Here is a 20,862-nt window from a genome sequence, read left to right on the forward strand (position 1 = left end):
CTGGAGAGATTAGAATACTGTAATTACTTTTTATTCTCATGGCAGCAGTCGTTACCGCTTCGCCCAATAGATTGGAAGCTCGGCACATATAGACGCCTTCATCTTCATCACGAACATGGGTGATAGTCATCGACACATAACCAAAGTCGTGGGTCTTCGTAATTCTAGAACTGTCCTCAATAAGTTTCTCATTTCTGAACCATTCCACTTTAAGGGTAGGGTCACCGACTGGAATAAGTCTACAGTCAAAGTGAGCTGTTTGACCTTCCTGAATGTTATCAATATTTTGAAGAGGTTGAGTGAATACTGGTCTTTGGCGTGTTACTGGTTCTGGAATTTCGGGACGTTTAAACGGTTCCGCAGATTCTAGCTCTCGGATCTTTTCCAAGCCTTCAGGACGTTGAGATTCCGATATAATGCTTCCTTTTGCGGTTACTGTCATAGATATAGATGATGTACACTGGCCTAATGCATTAATTGCCTTCACTGAGTATTCACCAGCGTCCTCAGGGACGCAATGCTGAATATCTAATGACACGTAACCAAAATCAAAAGTGATATGGAACCGTGCAGCAGATTGCAGGGCCTTGCCATTATGGTAGAATTCAATTCTCAAGTTAGGATCATGTACCGGCTCCACCTGGCATTCAAAGTGAGCTGTCTGACCCTCAAATACATGAGTCGTTCCACGTAACTCCGTGACAAACCTAGGTGGACTAACTTTAGGTTCTTCAACTTCCATCCTTGTATGATGGCCTTGGGCTTCAAGTTGTCTAATTTTCTCCAAGCCATTTGGATGCTGAGTGTCAAGGATGATACTTCTGTGCCCTGTAAATATTATAACGATTAAAAACGTGAAATAGGACCGTACAATTTATTGGTTTCGTGAGGTATAAAACGTTTAATTTACCTGCAACCTTCATCGTGCATGTATTAACTGCTTCCCCGAGTTTATTAGTGGCCTTACACATGTAAGTTCCAGAATCTTCAGAGTATGTGTACAGAATATCTAAGGCAACATAACCGAAGTCATGTGTTGTCCTGTACCTGTGGCCAGCTCTTATCTTTTGTCCATTAAGGAACCATTCAATCTTTAGATCGGGGTCGTTGATCGGTTCTACTCTACACTCGAAGTGTGCATGGTCTCCTTCTTTCAAGTTCTCCAAGCTCGTCAGGGCTGTTAAGAACACTGGCCTCTGACCTGGCTGCTCCTCTTGCACCGGTTTTGGTCTCTCATACTGTTCTAGTTCTTGTATCTTTTTGAGACGTTGCTCATCTAATGTGTCTAAGTAAAGTCCGGCTTTAGCTAAAAAAATCAACGAAATATGTATGTTAATTTATGTTTTTGTTTTTACTATTATACAAATGATAACCTTCGTACTGTTTGATGTCATTTATTGAGTATTGTTTTTTAATTACTTACCATCAACTTTCACAGAGCCAGTGGTGACAGCTTCGCCGACAGCGTTAGTAGCTTTGCACATGTAGGTGCCGCTGTCTTCAGCGTAAGCATACAGAATATCTAGCGCAACATAACCAAAATCGTATGTTGTCTTGAATCGATGACCTTGTTGTACAGGTCTACCGTTACAGAACCATTCCACACGCATAGTGGGATCGTTAACTGGAGTAAGGGTAGCTTCCAGATGTACTGGCTTGCCTTCACTAACTTCAGCGTTTTTCAATGGCTTTCCGAATTGTGGTTTCTCAGCCACGAAGCTCTCATCCCGAACTACACGTTTGTAGCGACTGTCATCTTCGAGGTACTGTATCTTTTCAAGAGCACTCTCATGCTGTGTATCTCTTATGATGGATTCCTTAGCTGCAATAAAAAAATATTTATATTAGTTTAATATTTTATAATATGTAATCGGGATTTTATGTTAAAGGATACTAAGTAACACAGTTGTTGATACTCACACTGCACGTTCAATTTGATTGAAGAGGTGGCTTGGCCCAGGTTATTAATAACCTTGCAAGTATATTCACCAGAATCTTCTCCATATACTGTTAAGATATCAAGTGCAGCAAATCCGAAATCATAAGCTGTGCGATAACGGTGGCCGCTTTGAAGGACCTTTCCATTAAAGTACCACTCTACCCGCATATTTGGATCTGGGTAGGGTTCAATGCGGCATTCATAATGAGCACTCTGGCCCTCTACAAGCCTCGATGGTCCGTTCAGTTGTGTGATGAATCTCGGTGCCTGATTGACGGCTACTTCGACGTCCTCTCTGCGTCGGTAGCGAGAAGAATCTTCCAACTGCTGGATTTTCTCTAAGGCACTCTCATGCTGAGACTCCAGTTGAAGCGATGCTTTAGCTTAAATTAAAATAAAATAGTTTGAATGATATCTCAAGGCTACTGAAGCTTTAATTATTATGTATGTAATGTTGTTTGACTGTTGCGATATCTTTATTTTCCATAAGAATTACAACTTATTTACACGAGAAAACTTAGAATTAATTTACAGTCAGTAAATATTTTCTTACTTAACTACCGTTTAATACGTAAAATTAAATAGTGTAAAGATTACAGATTGATACAGATAAATACTTGAACATACCGGGGATACGCGTAATTGGAAGTGGCATTTTATTAAGGTGCCATAGTCTGATGAAAAAAATAAAACAAAAAGCTTTACTTACATTGAACGAATAGTGTAGATGATGTTACAGCTTCACCTAGTTCGTTGATAGCACGGCATGTATAAGTTCCAGAATCTTCTGGATTTACATATTTCATATTCAAGGCAACATAACCAAAGTCATGCATAGTTGTCAAGCGGTTTGCTGAAAAAATAAATTGATATTGATAAATTGATTTCAATAAACTGTATTTCAGTAAATCTAATGTTATTTACGTTTTGGATACTTACAAGCTTCAATAGGTACGCCATTGCGTAGCCATTCCACTCGGAGTTTCGGATCACCGACAGGAATGAGCCTTGCTTCGAAATGAGCAGCTTGGTTTTCAGCTACTCGTATGTCCTTCATAGGCATTGTAAACACCGGTGCTTGTGTAATAGATTCATCTTGAGCACTGTGTCTTTGATATCTAGAAGTATCTTCTAGTTGGTTAAGTCTTGGAAGAGCTCCTTCGTGCTGCGATTCCAAGTAAATTGATTTTCTAGAATGTACAATAGCAATTCCAGATGTAACTGCTTCACCGAGAGCATTAATAGCTCTGCAGGTGTACGTTCCGGAATCTTCAGGTAGGCAAGACATAATGTCAAGAGCAACAAAACCAAAGTTGTTGGTTTCCGTAAATCTTGATCCACTCTTTAGTGGTTTGTTGTTGTGATACCATTCTACTTTCATAGTAGGATCTGAAACAGGTATCAGCCTGCACTCGAAGTGAGCTCTTTGGCCTTCTTTGATCTCAATGTTTTTCAGTGAGGTAGTAAATATTGGTGCTTGCGTAGTAACCTCATCAACGAAATCGGTCCTGTGATGTTTAGACCTATCTTCAAGTGATTGAATTTGTGTAAGACCGGCTTCATTTTGTGTTGCTCTGACTATATCTGCAGTGCTGCGGCAAGTCAATCTGCAGCTGACTTCATCAGTACCGACGAGGTTGACGGCTCTGCATGTGTAAACACCGGTGTCTTCAGCAATCAGGTCAATTATGTCAAGTGCGACATAGCCAAAATCATGAATCGGGCGGAATCTGTGCCCAATGGTCACGGGGTGCCCGTTTTTGAACCATTCTACTTTCAGGTTAGAATCTGTCACTGGTTCAAGTTTGCATTCGAAATGAACATGGTGACCTTCAACAACATTATCGATAGACTTTGGTTTTGTAATAAACCGAGGTTTTATATTTATGGACTCATCAACTACCTCACTCTTCTTGTAACGTGAGGCATCTTCCAAATATTGGATTTTTTCTAGTCCTGATGGGTGTTGCGACTCGAAAATAAGATCTTTTTTAGCAATTACTCGTAAAGCACAAGAAGTTACGGCTTCACCAAGTTGGTTTGTAGCTTGGCATGTGTATACACCTGAGTCCTCAGGATAGACACTCAGAAGGTCTAGGGCAACGTAATCAAATTCATAGGCCGGCCTAAACCTGTGTCCTGTTTTAATCGGTCTTCCATTGCAGAACCATTCTACTCTCATGGTTGGATCACCAACCGGTTGCAATCTACACTCCAAATGCACATTGGTCCCTTCAACAGTCTCAATGTTATGTAAAGCTCTAGAGAATTGAGGTGCCTGCCTCACAGTAATATCTTCATGTACTTGTCTGGATCTACGCGCTGCATCTTCCAGCATTTGAATTTGTTCCACAGCTTGTTCATTTTGCGTGTCAGTTAGAATATCTGATCGTTCAATAACACGAACCATCGCGGATGTGTGAGCGGATCCCAGGTGGTTTACAGCTCTCACGGTATATTCTCCAGAGTCAGAAGATGTTGCGTGTATGATGTCGAGTGCAACAAATCCAAAGTCATAGTAAGTCCTGAATCTTGAGCCGACTGTCACGGCTCTTCCATTATGGAACCATTCCACGCGCATGGTCGGATCACCCATGGGTTCCAACCTGCATTCTAAGTGAATATTTTTACCTTCTGATACTGGAGCTGGATCAGATAGAGGTTGAACAAAAACTGGTTTAGACTTGGAGATTTCTTCAATCTCATACATCGGTTCCACAAACTTGGACTCTTCAATGTGCCTAGTCTTTTCGTATAAACCACGGTGGATACTCGACGTGTCAATACTGGATCGTGCTGTAATAAATTAAATCGTTATTTAAATAAAACAACAGCATTTTCATATAACAGAATTATTCAGACCTTATTATCTACATGTAGTAGTTAGAACATGAGATTACAATAGTTCTCAAAACTATGATCTACTATCGGCCAGCCCGCGCTTCGCATCGTATAAATGAGGAACCTTTCTACGGATTTTGTGTAAACTTCACGTAGATCATCTACTAAATAGTCCAAACAAAGTCTAAACAATTTGGTTTGAATAGGTGAGATTTTTGTTATTTATAGAGATTACGAGTTGATGAAGTTTTCGCATAAAAATAACTTTACATACAAGGTACAAAATAGTTCTTATAGACAGAATAATAACTATAAAATCATGTAATATTTCAGGTATCAACTGCATATCCAGGTTTGTCGAATGCAGCTAAACAAGAAACAATTTATGTAATACTTACTTTCCACTGTCATAGAAGCACTCAGTTGGGCTTCTCCAGCTGCATTGCGGGCTACGACGGTGTAAACTCCGGTATCATCAGAGCGAACGCTGGCAATATCCAATGCTACGTAGCCAAAGTCATGGTACGTCTGAATGCGATTAGCACTCTTAATCTGCTTTCCGTTAAAATACCATTCTACAGTCATAGTCAGATCACTTTGTGGCTCTACTCTTGCTTCAAAGTGAGCGCTTTGCCCTTCTACTATTTTATTAGTACCCTTCAATGGTCCCAAAAATCGAGGCTTTTGTGTAACCCTCACTTCTTCCTCAGCACGTCTTGAATATCGGCTGGAATCTTCAAGATGTTGAATTTTTTCGTATCCACCTGGATGTTGAGATTCGGCGATAATATCTTTCTTTGTTACTATGGTTAGGTTAGCACTGGTAGCTGCCTGACCAAGAGCATTATAAGCTCGGCAAGTGTAGTGACCAGCATCGTGTATGGTCACAGATTTGATTGTTAATGCGACATATCCGAAGTTAAAGAATGTAGTTATTCTTGAACTGGCTTCAACAGGACGCCCATCTTTCAGCCACTCAACTCTCAGAGTTGAATCACCTACTGGTTCGAGGCGAGCTTCAAAATGAGCGAACCCACCTTCCTTAATATTGATTTGATCCTTAATTGGTGTTTTGAACTCCGGTTTCTGAGTGCTTTCAGGTGCTTCCTGATAATACTTTTGGTGTTGTTGTTGCTGATATGCTTCCAATTGCTCAGTCTTCTCAATGTATCGTCGTTGTTCTGGTATGCCAAGATCGGCAGTAACTGTACTCCTAGCAGCTACTCTGATCGAAGCGGTACTAATGGCTTCACCTAACTTATTTACAGCTCTCACTGTGTACGAACCTGCATCTTCAGCCCGTAGGTGCATGATGTTAAGGGAGACGTAACCGAAGTTGAAGATTGACGTGATTCGCGAGCTAGCTGTAATGGGTCTACCATCTTTGTACCACTCTACTCTCATAGTAGGATCACTGACTGGAGTAAGTTGAGCTTCGAAATGGGCGTTTCTGCCTTCTTGTAATTCACCAAGCTCTTGAAGAGGCCTTATAAATTGTGGCCTCTGCGAAATCTGTTCTTCTATTGACTCTTGGTGCTGATATCTAGAATAATCTTCCAACTGTTGAATATATTGTAAGCTCTCTGGGTGTTGGCTTGTTCTTTCGATGGTTGCTCTTGGAGTTACTTGCAACATAGCCTTAGTTTCTGCAACTCCTGTTGCACTTATTGCTCTGCAAGTGTATTCTCCAGTATCTTGAATGTTAAGACTGAGCATGTCGAGAGAAATATATCCAAACCGGAAAATTGATGTAAACCTAGAACCTGAAAATTAATGGTTACGTTAGTATGTTTCTATTAAAATTATGTTTCAAAATATATATTTATATATATAATCGATAAGTAAGGGTTAGAGACTTACTGGCTTCGATACTTTGTCCATTTCTTAACCATTCTATTTTCATCGTTGGGTCGCCAACCGGTTCTATCCTCGTTTCAAAGTGTATTTTGCCACCCTCCATCTGTGAAATACTCTTGAGTGGCACAATAAACTGCGGTGGAGGATAAACTCGATCTTCCTCACCAGGAGGAATGTAAGGTCTTGCCCTTTCCACGTGCCTTAAGTAAATGATTTCTGGTCCAGGAGCAGGTCTGTAAAAATGTGGCATATAAATACGAGTATTCTTTATAAAATCATAAAATGGTTATAAGTGTATTATTATGTTCAATCAAAAACTTACTCTGGCTCGATAATCTTTGTAGGCCGCGGCAAGTGCAGACGCTTCTGCTCAGGCGGAGGCTCTTTTGGTACTTCGACGTAGAGCCTTGCCCGAGTGGCGGTGGAGCCTGCGACGTTCTGGGCGGTGCACTGGTACCATGCCGCATCCGACGCCTTGGCTCGAGGAATGTCCAGCGTCGAGGCCCCACCATCGGTATTAATTCGTAACTCTGGATTGGGTATTATCGGAACGCCGTCCTTCTGCCATGTGATCCGTGGTGTAGGTGTGCCAACTGCGCGTGCATTCAAAATAACTGGTTCTCCTTCGCGAACACTTAAAGTACTGAAACGTTCAACGAATTTCGGTGCAACTACTTGTTCCTTTTCGATGACGTTTAGTCTGCACTGGAAAGATGTTTCTCCACTCTTGTTGCGCGCTACACACGTGACTACACCACTGTCACTAAGTTCGACGTTTGTAATCATAAGCGCATGATTACCTGATTCGTTTACTAAAATCTTATGATTATAATCGTCTCGAATTTGTCTATCGTTAATGAACCACGTGACTTCTGGGTAAGGTCTGCCTGTGACGCGGCAATCGAATCGCGTCATTTTGCCCTCCGTGACATCGCGGTCTTGGCAGACTCTTACAAATTGCGGAGCGAGAGCTTTTTCACTAATTTCTACTCTTTCTTCAATTCCTGTTTGTTGAGAGTCCATGATATACTGTGATCTTTGATCTTGCACATACGTCTCTTGCGGAGATTCAACAGCAAGATAAGCTGATGTGACAATGCATCCATTAGGATTTTCAGCCAATAAAGTGTAATGGCCAGAGTCAGACTTTTGTGTATTCCTTACCCTAAGAGTCGTTTGATTATGTGTAGTGACAATCTCATGCTTGCTAGTATTAACAAGCCGTTGTCCATTCTTGAACCAAGTCACGCGCGGCCTCGGGTTACCAGATAGTTGTACCTGGAACTGGGCATCAGCACCTTCTTGAAGTTTAGAATTCCTCGGCTTTTGTGCAATTTTGGGTGGTGACACTGGTCCAAGCGTTCTGTCAATTTCAGTACTGATGTGAGTGTCACTTTCATTCACGTATCTCTTAGTAATTGTTTCTCTGAATGATACTTCCCTTAAAAGTCTGTACTCAAAGGTGTCCACTTTGAAATCTTCTGTGGATGAATAGTCAGTGCCATTGGTGTATGCGACTTTTTGTGTTTTACTGGACTGTTCTGTGGAGTACCCCTGTGTACCATACGATTTGTGTTCCACGCTCTCACTGACGTGCCTGTAGCTCTGTTGCTGCGAGGCCTGGTGCGCGGGCACCGGGACGCCTTCAGGCTGAATGTACACGGAGCAAATAGCCTCGCCGTATTGATTGCGAGCCGTGCATGTGTATTCGCCCTCATCACCCGGCCCGATTTGTTTAATTAATAAGGACACGTCACCGGTTTGTTCGTTGTAGCTCATACTATACTTATTGCACTCCACCAGTGGAGCTTTCTTTCTCGTCCACGATACAACGGGGGTAGGATTGCCTCTAAGTTTTCCTTCGAATTTTGCATTTCCGCCTTGCGCAAACCTTGCATTTTTGAAGATTTGCTCAAAGATTGGGGGAGAAGGTTCGCCAGGCCTGCCTAATGTGACAGGCAAGCGATCGCCAGCAGATTCAACTGCAACAAATAAAAAGATACCATTAACATAACTCATTAGCATTATCATCATATTAAAAAAACGGATGTCGTTACTTCACTAAACTTAATCTAGATTAGTAAGATGGGTAGAAGTATAAAACAGGTGTGTAACCTTAAAATGATTAGTCATTAAAATTATTTACGTGACGCAAAGCGCACAAGATTCAATTTGCTATGCCAAATAGGTATGGAAATTAATATATGTATTAGGTAATAACAGTTTTTAACCGACTTCCCAAAAAGGAGGAGGTTATCAATTCGGCCGGTATATATATATATTTTTTTTTTTCTATGTATGTACATCGATTACTCCGAGGTTTATGGACCGATTTACGTGATTCTTTTTTTGTTCGACTCGGAATAGCTGCCAGTTGGTCCCATAGTCATCAGGTCAGGATCTGATGATGGAAACCCTGAGAAATCGAGGGCAACCTTCGAAAGTTGTAGGCATACATAGGGTAAAAACTTGATACTCAGGTGTACGCCTAAAAGCACTATTCAACAGTGAAGATTTGGAGCTGATCTGATGATGAAAACCAGAGAGGGTTGAGGGAACTCGACAGCTGAATATGTAAACTACCTCGTGTTTGGGCTTAAATTATTTGTATTGACAAGACCTTTGCAACAGTGAAGGTTTGAAGCTGACCTGATGATGGAGACCAGAGAAAGTCGAGGGAACTCGACAACTGAATATGTAAAATACCTCGTATTTGGACTTATATTCTTTGTATTGATGAGAACTTCCCACTTGTATGGATAGTGACAACTATACGTATCACTGAAAAGCTTTAAATAAAAAACTTTTTTACAAAAAAATTAAACCGACTTCCCAAAACACTAAAAAGCAAAAAAAAACTATTTTTAGGTGCATCGGCCTAGAAGTCGGTGGCAAAATTAACTTAGTAACATCCATTAGACACCGAATTCTAGGCCGATGCACCTAAAAATAGTTTTTTTTTGCTTTTTAGTGTTTTTTATACATGATGTCTTCAATCTTCCTGCATAATCAGCATACATGCTTCATCATCATCAGCCTATCGCAGTCCACTGCTGGACATAGGCCTCTCCAAGTGCACGCCACTGAGATCGATTTATACATGCTTAGTATTCACATATCTAACATCTTGAACCTATTTTCACCCGACTTACCCAAAATGGGTAAAAATACGTAAGTACCTTAAATATGTTATCGGTTGCAACATTTTGTGTGTTATTAGTTAGTTTAATTTATTTGAAGAAGTATCTTCATGTGTATTTTTAATAGTATTTCTAGTAGTTCAGTGAATCAAACAGAAATAAATCAATAGAAAGTCTATTTCGTAAATAGAAATAAGGTACCTACTCCGGAAACCTACTCTTATTTGTTAAAATTTTTTCATAGCGCTCATTGCTGTTAATTATATTCGTATATCAAGTCAATAAGATGACTTGAAATGTACAAAACTTTTTCACTGAAAGAGAGTGGGCATCTTTGGAAGTCAACTTTTTGTTAGCTAGAACGAAAATTGTTGCATGGCTATATGATAAACTACTTTTAGTTCAGATTTGTGTTTTAATGTAAGTTGTCCATGTTCGTAAATAGTCGTGTGATAAATATCAAAGTTCCAGGAACGCGCGCGCGTCGGTATTCCAGCTCTGCTCGTATTGGATGCGCGTGAGTCACGGGAGTGACGAAGCGAGCGAGCTCTTTTCGCGCATCTATTTTAGTATCTACCACTCGGATCTTGTTACGATCACCATTTTGGTGGACTCTTTCGTTTCTCCACATATTCTTAAATACGTTTTTTAAAACCGTTTTAAAACTGTGGTTTTATTTAGAGCTTAGTAACGTAAGTTACATTTGCACGGTGGTGTATTTACAAAAGAACAGTTAGGTATGGGCACCAGGCAGTGGTCGGACATACAGTCCGGACAAGGACCGGTTCTGCTCTGCTGGTGTTATGTCAAACAGGCATCGGTGAAACTTGTCCGCACTTATATTTTGTATCATGCTACATAATCCTAGGTAGGCCTATAAGACAAATTTGAAAATTCGGTCAAAATTTTTAGTAAATTAATAATTCTTTGCCTTCAATGTGAAAGCAAATTATAACGCTTTCATTTAGAACAATGTGCCGAAGAGGGTACACAATAAAAATGTGGCACCCATATGTTTATAGTGACATAGTTATTACAATACAAACATTCAAGGTTTGCTTTTTAGGTCAAGGTCATGTGGTACCTTATTATATAATTTTTCAGGTAATATTGAACAATGCGATGTGAAACGCCTTTATTTCTTCTATAAAGTAATATAATACGGTTTATCTCTCGTGGTTCGATTTTATTAAGTGTATATTTTAAGTGAAGTCACAATCAAAATTATTACGTAGGTTTCTTGTAAGATGTTTCTGTACCTAATTAGAAAATAATGAATGCTTTCAGTCCCGATTGGCAAACGACCAAAGACGACAATAACATCGCGCCGAAGCATACAAATTCATGAAATAATGTTATAAATCACTCACATTCAATGTTCGCAGCTGTGCAATCATTAACCTTATGTTAATATTAATTATGTACGTACATATGTAAAGACAAGGTGCAATTTATTTCCGAAATCGGCTACTAGACACCATTTTAAAAAGGAAACTTAAATACACTAATGATGATTTAAAAACATGAGTATAAATGAATAATGGTGCATGCACACGTTATATAACATTCGCAGTATATACTGTATTTCAATACAAATAAATAAGTTCTCGGTTGACCCTTAAAATCGAGTGCATAGGTGTAAAACCGCAATGAGATACCGTCAGCCATGCAAGTTGAACTACTTACACTTTTACTTTTGAATAGCGGCAATGAACTTTAATATTCCGTTAACTAACATTACATATAATAAAAATGTACTATAATAAAAAGCTTAAGGTACATACAACTCTGGTTATTTTTAGATAACATTTTAAAGGACGTTTAGCTTTTGCTGAAGACCGTACCGGAACCACGAACCGACCGCGGTGGTCACCTACAAGTAGTTCAAATTGTTTTGCCTTATCTTCTCATTAAGAAGAAAAATGCTTATATCAATTTAAAATATGGAGACTTCCCACATAAATTAGGCAAAGCTTTGTTTCACCACATTAAGTAAAATATGCCATCGACACTTCTATTGAAAAACTCGATGTTTTCTAACAAGTGACGATCACAATCAACAATGGCATCAAATATAAAACAATGGTAGAGGAACACATTCCCACGCTGACTACAGCTCACAAAACCGAACATTATCTAAGTTTGACATCTTATTAATAAATGTAACAATTGCACGAATTAGCTTGGCTTGTTAATAGGGCATTGTTGAGCCATGCTTGACCCAAAGCGTTGAGTCGCCGGCATTCGGACCACAAGCCTGAACCAATGCGCGCCATATGGTCACTGGCCCTCGATATGAATCATACATACATTCAAGCACCACGTAACGTGAGATTAACTCAAGCACCTTTCTACAAAACTTAATGTTGTTAAAATGTTACATATGCATGCATTGTAATTTTGAGGTCATTGATACCTCGCAGGAACGTTTTCTACAATAGTGGTAATTCAATGGTAACAATAATCTATAGATTTAAAGATATGTATAGATAATAGCATAATGTCACAGAGTTACAAAGAGAGTTGTTTTAAAAATTACCTATGACAATCAAGTGGTTGACTTGCTTTTCTCCTTGCTAGGCTATTGGATAGTCCGTGTCTGTACCTACTCTTTTGACGACCGCGTCCCCGTGTTACTGATATTAATGCTCAATTTTGATATATTGAAATTATAATTTTTAATCGATTTTCACGCGGAATTTCGCGTTACATTTAGTAAAACAGCTTCCTTTTTTGCATCCACCTAAACTTACATAAATCATCTTGTCTATGCATACTAGAGCATCTCCGCGTCCATTTTTTGCTTGTATTTTAATAATTCAACCTTTTTTAAATTTCATGTTTTTCTCAGTGGTATCTCGGGCAGCTATCAGAGTTATTACAGCCGATATAATTGCTGGCCCCGCTACTTGCCTCGCGTAAAAGAAATTGCAGACCGCTTCTTAATACCAATTAATTTAATCATTTTTATTTATACTTCTTGCCTTGTAGGTATGTGGCCTTTTTACGCCCTGTTATAGCGATCGAGTGTAAGTACTGACAGTTGCAACGATAATTTATGAAAATGAGGCAGGTCGATTATAATGTAAGTAACTTTAACGTTTAGTAAGACAGTTGTTTTTATCGCAGATCAGTAATATCAGCTCATTATACCTATCTAGACATAGAAAGATAAAAAATAAGGGTTTTTATTTTAATGTTGCACGTACACTATTCCGATATCTGGTTAATGTAAATATTGGTAAGTACGTTACGTAGTTAAACTACGTTTGATCATTAGGGTAATGATTAACGGCTGTTTAGAAACTGGACAAATGTGTTTACGAGAAATAAATATGAATATCAAAATATGTTTCGATAGATACAAATACTTATTAACTTTGCACGGTTCTTGAACACGGCCTTTTGCATATTTTGTTAGTTATAATTGTAAGAAATATTTGTACGGCTAAGTCTCTTAAATCTTATGGTTGATATCGCAGTATTACCTAGTAGAACACCAATCAATTTAGGTCGTAAGGGAAAACTATCAGATGCAGTTACAATAAGCCTTCTTTTTAATGGACATGAGCGTCGCGAATATTCACCATTACATTACGTAGGTACCTAGCAACACGTCGAAAGCACAGCCTATAGAGATAGGCTCTAACCAGTACTACAACACTACATAAAAGAGTTCGAGTTGACCCCGCGACCCGGTGTCAAGTCGGTAAAAACCAAACGATTCTTACTTTCGCTTTTGCTTTTTATTCAAACACAAATTCTAATTACTCTATGGTGTAAGCCTATTACGTTTTGAATTAAGAACTTGACCAAAAAGGCTAAGTGTTGACCCTGTTTTTGTTGATATAAAAAGGATTACTGTAGGTAAGTAAATATGGCGAAGAATACACCAAGTCTAATATATCATACTCTCAATTCCCTCGAAAGACTCGGTAATCCATTTCCAACTGCGTATAAAGTGCATTGCTTATTATTACAATCTTCTTTCTCTGGTATAAAAGATGTTACTAAACATTTTTCCTTGCAATTTATATTCTTAAACGTTAAAAGCTTTGAGCTTGAAACCTTTTAAGTTTGTGGAACATTAGGTAGATAAAGGAATACAAATCTTTGTTTATGCTGTAAGAAGTATCGGTAATGTGATATCCAAGTTAGTTTGAACGCTATCATAACTCATCTTCAGGAGAAAGCTAACTTGTTCGTGACGAGCGCACACGGATAAAATTATTTAAGGTTTAGACTGACAACAGAAATACACTAGACATGTTACAAACTTAAATGATTTTATGGTATCTATCCAAGTTCTCTTTGTTTCGTGGTAATATCAAATAGGTAATATACTATTATTCTTTGATAAAAATCATTGTTAATTAATTGTAAGGTGTCATCAATAAAATCAGTTGCATGGACAGAGAAGAAAAGCTGCACCGACGTTAAATGGAACCACTCGGGGGTTATTTCGTCAAAACACTATTATCTAGTATTTGTTTATTAATGGTGTTTGGGGTATAATTTGAACTACGTATATATGTATTGTGCAGTGATGCTATTGTTCAGAGTAAGTTAGGATGTTTGCTTATTAATCACGCATTAACAACTGAACGGATTTTACTCAAATTACGACTTAGGTATAATGTTTACTAATACTTAATTATAGCTTATAACTGATTACAATAAGCTAACAATTTATGCTGGTATTTACTCAATACAAAATTCTATAATAAAACCGGCCAAGTGCGAGTCGGACTCGTGCACGAAGGGTTCCGTAAATTACAGTTAAATCAATCTATCTCAAAAACTATAAGAGATACTTTGATCAAACCAAAAATCGTTGAAAGAGTTAATTAGCATGCATCACCTCTATTTTTTTTAGAATTTTATACCCCGTAGTTATAAAAATAGAGGGGGGGGACATACTTTTTACGACTTTGAGAGCTGATATCTCAAAAACCGTTCACTTTAAGAAAAATGTTTTTTAGAAAACTTTATATCATTTTAAAAGACCTTTCCATTGATACCCCACACGGGTATGTACATCGAAAAAAAAAATTTCATCCCTCAGTTACATGTATGGGGGGCCCCACCCCCAATTCTTTTTTTTACTATTTAGTGTCATATTTTTGTAGCGGTTCATACAACACATATTCCCATCAAATTTCATCACTGTAGTACTTATAGTTTCCGAGTAAATCGGCTGTGACAGACGGACAGACGGACAGACGGACAGACGGACATGACGAAACTATAAGGGTTCCGTTTTTGCCATTTTGGCTACGGAACCCTAATAAATGAATTTCCTTTCGGAATGCTCTCTTAAAATTATGTTCGAAATAAATAAATAGTGTAGCTCCGTAAGTAACAGTGAAAGAGTTTCAGGGTACAAACAAACAAAAGTGTTATCCTATTTACTTACTATATTAGTATAGCTATATAGATTAGTATAGAAGATAACAAATGTGATTTATAAGTAAGCACTTGCTTTTGTTGGTACTGATTGATGTTTGTGTACAGTCGTAATTAGCTAATTAAGACCACTATTGTTTTTACCAAATAATATTTGAGTATGCTAATGGCAACTCTAATATTACTGTAAGTTTAATTGTTTGTTTGCCGTGTACTATCCCTACCAGTTTTCTTGAGTAATAATGTAATTAATGTAAAGCGGAGAAGATATCGATCAGAAAACAAAATCAAAATAATGAATACGTAAATATTTGAATCAAACTTGACAATAAAGTTTTATAGCTAGTCGCTTTCATTGAGGCCACACATGTGTTCATAGTTAATTAAATCAACACGTACTTACTTAATTGATGCTGGTTTGTGTTTACAAATTGGAGCATTTTTTCTTGATCATTTTTTGTCTACATCAGTGAAAAAAAATGCTACTGACTTTACGTTACCAAGCCACTTAAACAATAGCCTAATGTAATGCCTCCACCAATTATAAATTTAATCTTAAAAAACGCACCGAGATAGTCTATAAGCAAATCATCACGGCATGGAGCGAAAGTTGCCTCGGCTTGTTCATTTTTAACTGTTAACTCAGATAATAAATTTGGAGATAAGCGCCGTAAAAGTGCTATCCGTACAGTAAGTGTTGTCTCGTCTGTTACATATTATTTGCGAACGCTGAACCCGACACAGCCCGTGATTTCATTATCTATAGTAGTGTGTGACTCTAGAGCTTTCGAATACTTTACGAATCGTGACTTATCTGCGTGTCAACTTAACATCCGTGTCTATAACATTGTTAGTGAGAAAAGAAGATGGATCAAAATTGCCCCACGTCCTATAACAATGTGACGTATCTCAAAAAAAAGATAAAAATGTTTAAAAAAATATGGCATACTCTCTGATTTATTTTTTTTACACCTTCATACGAAAAAAATGTTTTAAACATTGTTCAGGCGCTGTTAAGAAAACATCGTTCATAGGACTATTTATGGACTAATTTATTAAATTATTTTGTTGTTCGATAGGGTATACCTCACAGGTGGTCCCATAATCATCAGGTCAGGATCTGATGATGGAAACCCTGAGAAATCCATGGCAACTTTTGAAAGTTGTAGGCATGCGCAGGATAAAAACTTGACTATAAGGTGTATGTCTTATAACAATATGCAACAGTGAAGGTTTGGAGCTGACCTGATGATGGAGACGAAAGAAGGTCGAGGGAACTCGACAACCGAATATGTAAACTACCTCGTGTTTGGACTTATATTATTTGTATTGAATTGACCCTTGCAACAGTGAAGATTTGAAGCGACTTGATGATGGAGACCAGAGAAGGACGAGGGAACTCGACAACTGAATATGTGAACTACCTCGTGTTTGGGCTTATATTATTCGTATTGATGAGAACTTTCCACTTATGCGGATAGTGACAACTGTGCTTGTCACTGAAAAGCAAAGCAAAAAAAAACAATGAAGTCGGTGGGGAAATAAACTTAGGTACATCCATTAGACACCGACTGCTGAGGTAGTTTACATATTTTGTTGTCGAGTTCCCGCGACCTTCTCTGGTCTCCATCATCAAGTCGCTTCAAATCTTCACTGTTGCAAGGGTCAATTCAATACAAATAATATAAGTCCAAACACGAGGTAGTTTACATATTCGGTTGTCGAGTTCCCTCGACCTTCTTTCGTCTCCATCATCAGGTCAGCTCCAAACCTTCACTGTTGCATATTGTTATAAGACATACATCTTATAGTCAAGCTTTTATCCTGCGCATGCCTACAACTTTCAAAAGTTGCCATGGATTTCTTAGGGTTTCCATCATCAGATCCTGACCTGATGATTATGGGACCACCTGTGAGGTATACCCTATCGAACAAAAAATAATTTAATAAAATAGTCCATAAATAGTTCTATGAACGATGTTTTCTTAACAGCGCCTGAACAATTTTTAAAGCATTTTTTTCGTATGAAGGTGTAAAAAAAATAAATTAAAGAGTATGCATTATTTTTTTAAACATTTTTATCTTTTTTTTGAGATACGTCACATTGTTATAGGACGTGGGGCAATTTTGTATGGATTGTGATCCATCTTCTTTACGGCACATCATACTATGAAATGATCGCATTGTATTAAACAATGACCATTTGAGCAAGAAGTGTTTTCTAATGCTTTGTTAGTGAATCAAAGTAGCGTTCGTCGTGCATAATTTCTTATCGACTTTTGTTACCATCTCTGAGAGCAAACGTGGTCGAAAGTTTTGACTTGCGCTTTCGTTGTGAAATTTAAATCACTGTACCGCTCGCGGGATGGAAATTGAACACATTGAACCATGCGAATATTATTTTCCCATTACGTTGGAAATTTTTCCTCGTGATGTATCTTAATAATTTGTTTCTTATACGTATGTAAACGTCGACATTTAACGTCATAGATTGATAGCTTTGAAAGTAAACTACCGACGTGAGTGTCATTTGTCATCCTTTGTTTTGTTTTTATTAAGAGAAATTATGTTTTCTGTGCCATTAGAACTTCCATCATATCATTGTCAACAAGAGTTGTTGTGGTCGCTGAAGGTAACCACGAGTGCATTTGTTGTGTTAGTTATAGTGCGTATAATAATGTTCTGTCGGAGAGGTGTTGAGGGCGGCCGGGCGGCAGGCACCGCGACGCGCTACAGTTACCATGTTACGTTATAATGGCTGGTGAGCACGCTCTAGCTATGCGCTAGACGGAACACGCCAACACGTTGAGATGATCATCTAGCTGTGGCGCCGCCGACCGTTGGCCGACACGCGCCCCTATCACTGCGCCCGGCACAAAATGTACGCACATACGCACGGCCAGACCAGCCTCGATGCAACTACGGCTACAACCGATGCCGGTTATTTTTTATTCCGACAAAAGCACGTCATATTGATACATCATGTTACCAATCGTACTTTTTTAATGAAATAATCGATTGAATCCATTCAGCCATCACATTGATACTGCTTGTTCGATTGTAAAAAGTGAATGAGATAGATATTTTATGCCGTTTCTATTGAACGTCGAACGCGAAGAGTGAAAACGTTGCTTGATGCCATTTTACCGGCGTTTTTCACGTCATACTCTAATGACGCTATTATTCTTCAGTTCTCAGTGTACGTCGAAATAGAAAACCGATAATTAAAGCAATCGAGGTAAAAACTAGTAAATGCGCCACGCCCTGTTACGTCGGATGCACTTCTCGTATGGACTGTTATTATGGGTCGAGGAGACTCTGTTGTGTTTTTATTGATATGTTACCTCGAGCTTACACTTTTTACGTGAAAGGTCACTCAGTTTGTTTGGGTCATATTTAGCAAGTTGACTTGTAACCACTTACTCCTATCGAATGGATTTGAAACTCGACACGTTAGGTTTTCATTCAGTTACGATGCAATAACTTGTATGGCTAACGTGACCTTACTATGCTTCAAAGATTTATGCCAGATAAAGGAACTATTCAATAATAAACTAGACACATAAAATAAAATAGTGGCTACGAGATGATAAAATCAATTAGCATTATTTTCCCGATGAAAATTTCTTGAACAATACCTTCGTAACGTAGCGAGTTTATTTTTTTAATTTGGTGGGTAGTTATTAAAATTAAAGTTGATTGATTGAATTGAAGACAGAAATGCTAAAGACATGATTTTCGTTAAGTATACTTCACGAGTGAGTCACAGCTGTATACAGCTGAATACAATGTGCGTGTGATGCCCACTTACAGTTTTACATAATTCCATAAGACGGTCAGTTTGTACAACTGGGGGTTATGTATGTCTCCTCTTTATTATATGAATCTTCATGTACTGGTGTATATAGGTATGACCAGACATATCATTAAACGTAAAAGAATAGAAAGAATTAACGAATAAGAATTCTTGTTTAGATGCCAAATCTCGTAAAAGTCTACAAAGAGCGACCGATATCCCGCGCGATATAAATGTTAAGCTTGTTGACGATACGTAATCGAATTTCGAGACGAGCTGTTTTCATTTTTATTTCTGGAAATCGCGAAATATTGTGAAACTTTGCCTCACGCAAACACTGTTAGCAATCTAGATACCCAAATATGTAGGATTCAAATACATTAGATAGGTGTAGTCTTACAAACTAACATGCTAATATTGTAAAGTTAAATGTTAGTGTCCAATCGTGTTCCATTGTTGATGTACATTGGTGAGTGTATAGTCTGGCCAATATATTTGTTTAAGTCAAATGCTGCATACGTATTGGGAAAAAATAATCCTTGAATGGAAACATATTTGTTCAGATTCCATGTATGGATAAGACTTTGCGCCTTATAAGTAAACAAGTTCTTAATGCTAAAACAAGTTCGCACTGCAACCTTAACGGAGAGACGAGCGAACTCACGCCATGATCACTCCGATCTGGTGTCCGTTTAACTTACATTTTGAAAATATCGCACAAGTTTTAATTCGGGGTTGTACCAGAAACGAAGTGTCAACAGCTGTGAGTTCAGCCATCATCACTCTTTTCATATTTTTGTTAAATACATTCGCTGCATTTTCATTGCAAGTGGACAATCATTACGCATAGTTTTTTTTTGACACGCGCCTTTGGGTGGAAGTGCATAAGTGGGTCATGTCGGTGGCTGTGGCTCCCGACCGCGAGTTGCCCCGCGGGCGACCCGCTTGCGAGTGTCTTTAGTTTCTTCCTGGTGCGTAACTTTATTTGTGCATAGCGCTTTTCCACCGCGAGCGAGATAGTGCGGCTATTCTGGGGCTGGCGCGTGGGCGCCGCGCGCGCCGAGCGCCCGCCGCGCTCCAGCCTCCGTACAATGGGATGAATTTCAGGATCATAATACATCAAAATATTCGCATTAGCTGTGATTACTGAATATTGGTTAGATTTAATTTAAAGCTAGGTACAATGCAATTAGCTTGGTATCGTGTGCGGGTAGAATACACATGAGCGGTGTGTGAGGTGTGGCACATACCTTGCTGGGTGAGCATCTGGCGCGTGTAGTGCTGCTCAGTGCGCTGCACGCGCTCCTGCTGCTGCATCACTTGCTCGCGCCGCTCGGTGTGCTGCTGCACGCGCTGTTCGGAGCGCTGCTCGGAGCGCTGCTCCGACCACCTCGACTGCTTCTCCATTTTGCCGCCACTGCAGCACAACGCACAAAAAACTCTCACTCGACGCTAATTGTCCTTATCGAAAAACAATCCTCGTTTCGGCGCTCGTGTATTAAGAAATAATTACGCCACTGCGAAAAACTTATACTAGTACACGGGTTCATTTAGCAGAAGTCAAGTCATTATAACCCAAGTCCAACATCCAAGACGTCGGTCGATTGCGAATAGTTAGCGGATAGTGCGGTGTGAGAGCAACGCGCGCTGCGCCGGCGGCGCTGCGAGGGCGGCGGCGGGGGGCATGCGACCGAAATACGACGGGTTATTTCGAGCCCAGCGCACTCCCGCGTGCCTGCCGCACGCGCCCCACTCCGCGGGCGCCGGGCCCCCTCACACCCGCACATTTTGCATTGCTAAACAACCTAACAAAACAATGCACTCTCCTGACAACACACTATATCGGTAACTAAGGAACTACTCCCACGTGCTTTCATGACAAA

At 39.1% G+C, this 20,862-nt stretch overlaps 1 protein-coding gene across 3 annotated transcripts in view; it reads right to left on the reverse strand.

The window, feature by feature from the left end:
• Positions 1–20,600, reverse strand: part of LOC124644798 (titin) — a 105,489-nt gene extending 84,889 nt beyond the window's left edge. For all 3 annotated transcript variants that reach the window (XM_047184369.1, XM_047184370.1, XM_047184368.1), the window contains exons 1-10: positions 20,230–20,600; positions 6,960–8,619; positions 6,641–6,870; positions 5,179–6,543; positions 2,879–4,735; positions 2,649–2,792; positions 1,921–2,322; positions 1,424–1,822; positions 911–1,306; positions 28–828 (exon numbers count right to left, since the gene is read on the reverse strand). In XM_047184369.1, the coding sequence (XP_047040325.1) occupies positions 28–828; positions 911–1,306; positions 1,424–1,822; positions 1,921–2,322; positions 2,649–2,792; positions 2,879–4,735; positions 5,179–6,543; positions 6,641–6,870; positions 6,960–8,619; positions 20,230–20,386 (7,411 nt within the window). In that variant the 5' untranslated portion in view covers positions 20,387–20,600. The remainder of the gene's footprint in view (positions 1–27; positions 829–910; positions 1,307–1,423; positions 1,823–1,920; positions 2,323–2,648; positions 2,793–2,878; positions 4,736–5,178; positions 6,544–6,640; positions 6,871–6,959; positions 8,620–20,229) is intronic.
• Between the last annotated feature and the right edge of the window lie 262 nt (positions 20,601–20,862).

Source organism: Helicoverpa zea, chromosome 31 (assembly GCF_022581195.2).
Source record: "Helicoverpa zea isolate HzStark_Cry1AcR chromosome 31, ilHelZeax1.1, whole genome shotgun sequence".
NCBI classification, from domain to species: domain Eukaryota; kingdom Metazoa; phylum Arthropoda; class Insecta; order Lepidoptera; family Noctuidae; genus Helicoverpa; species Helicoverpa zea.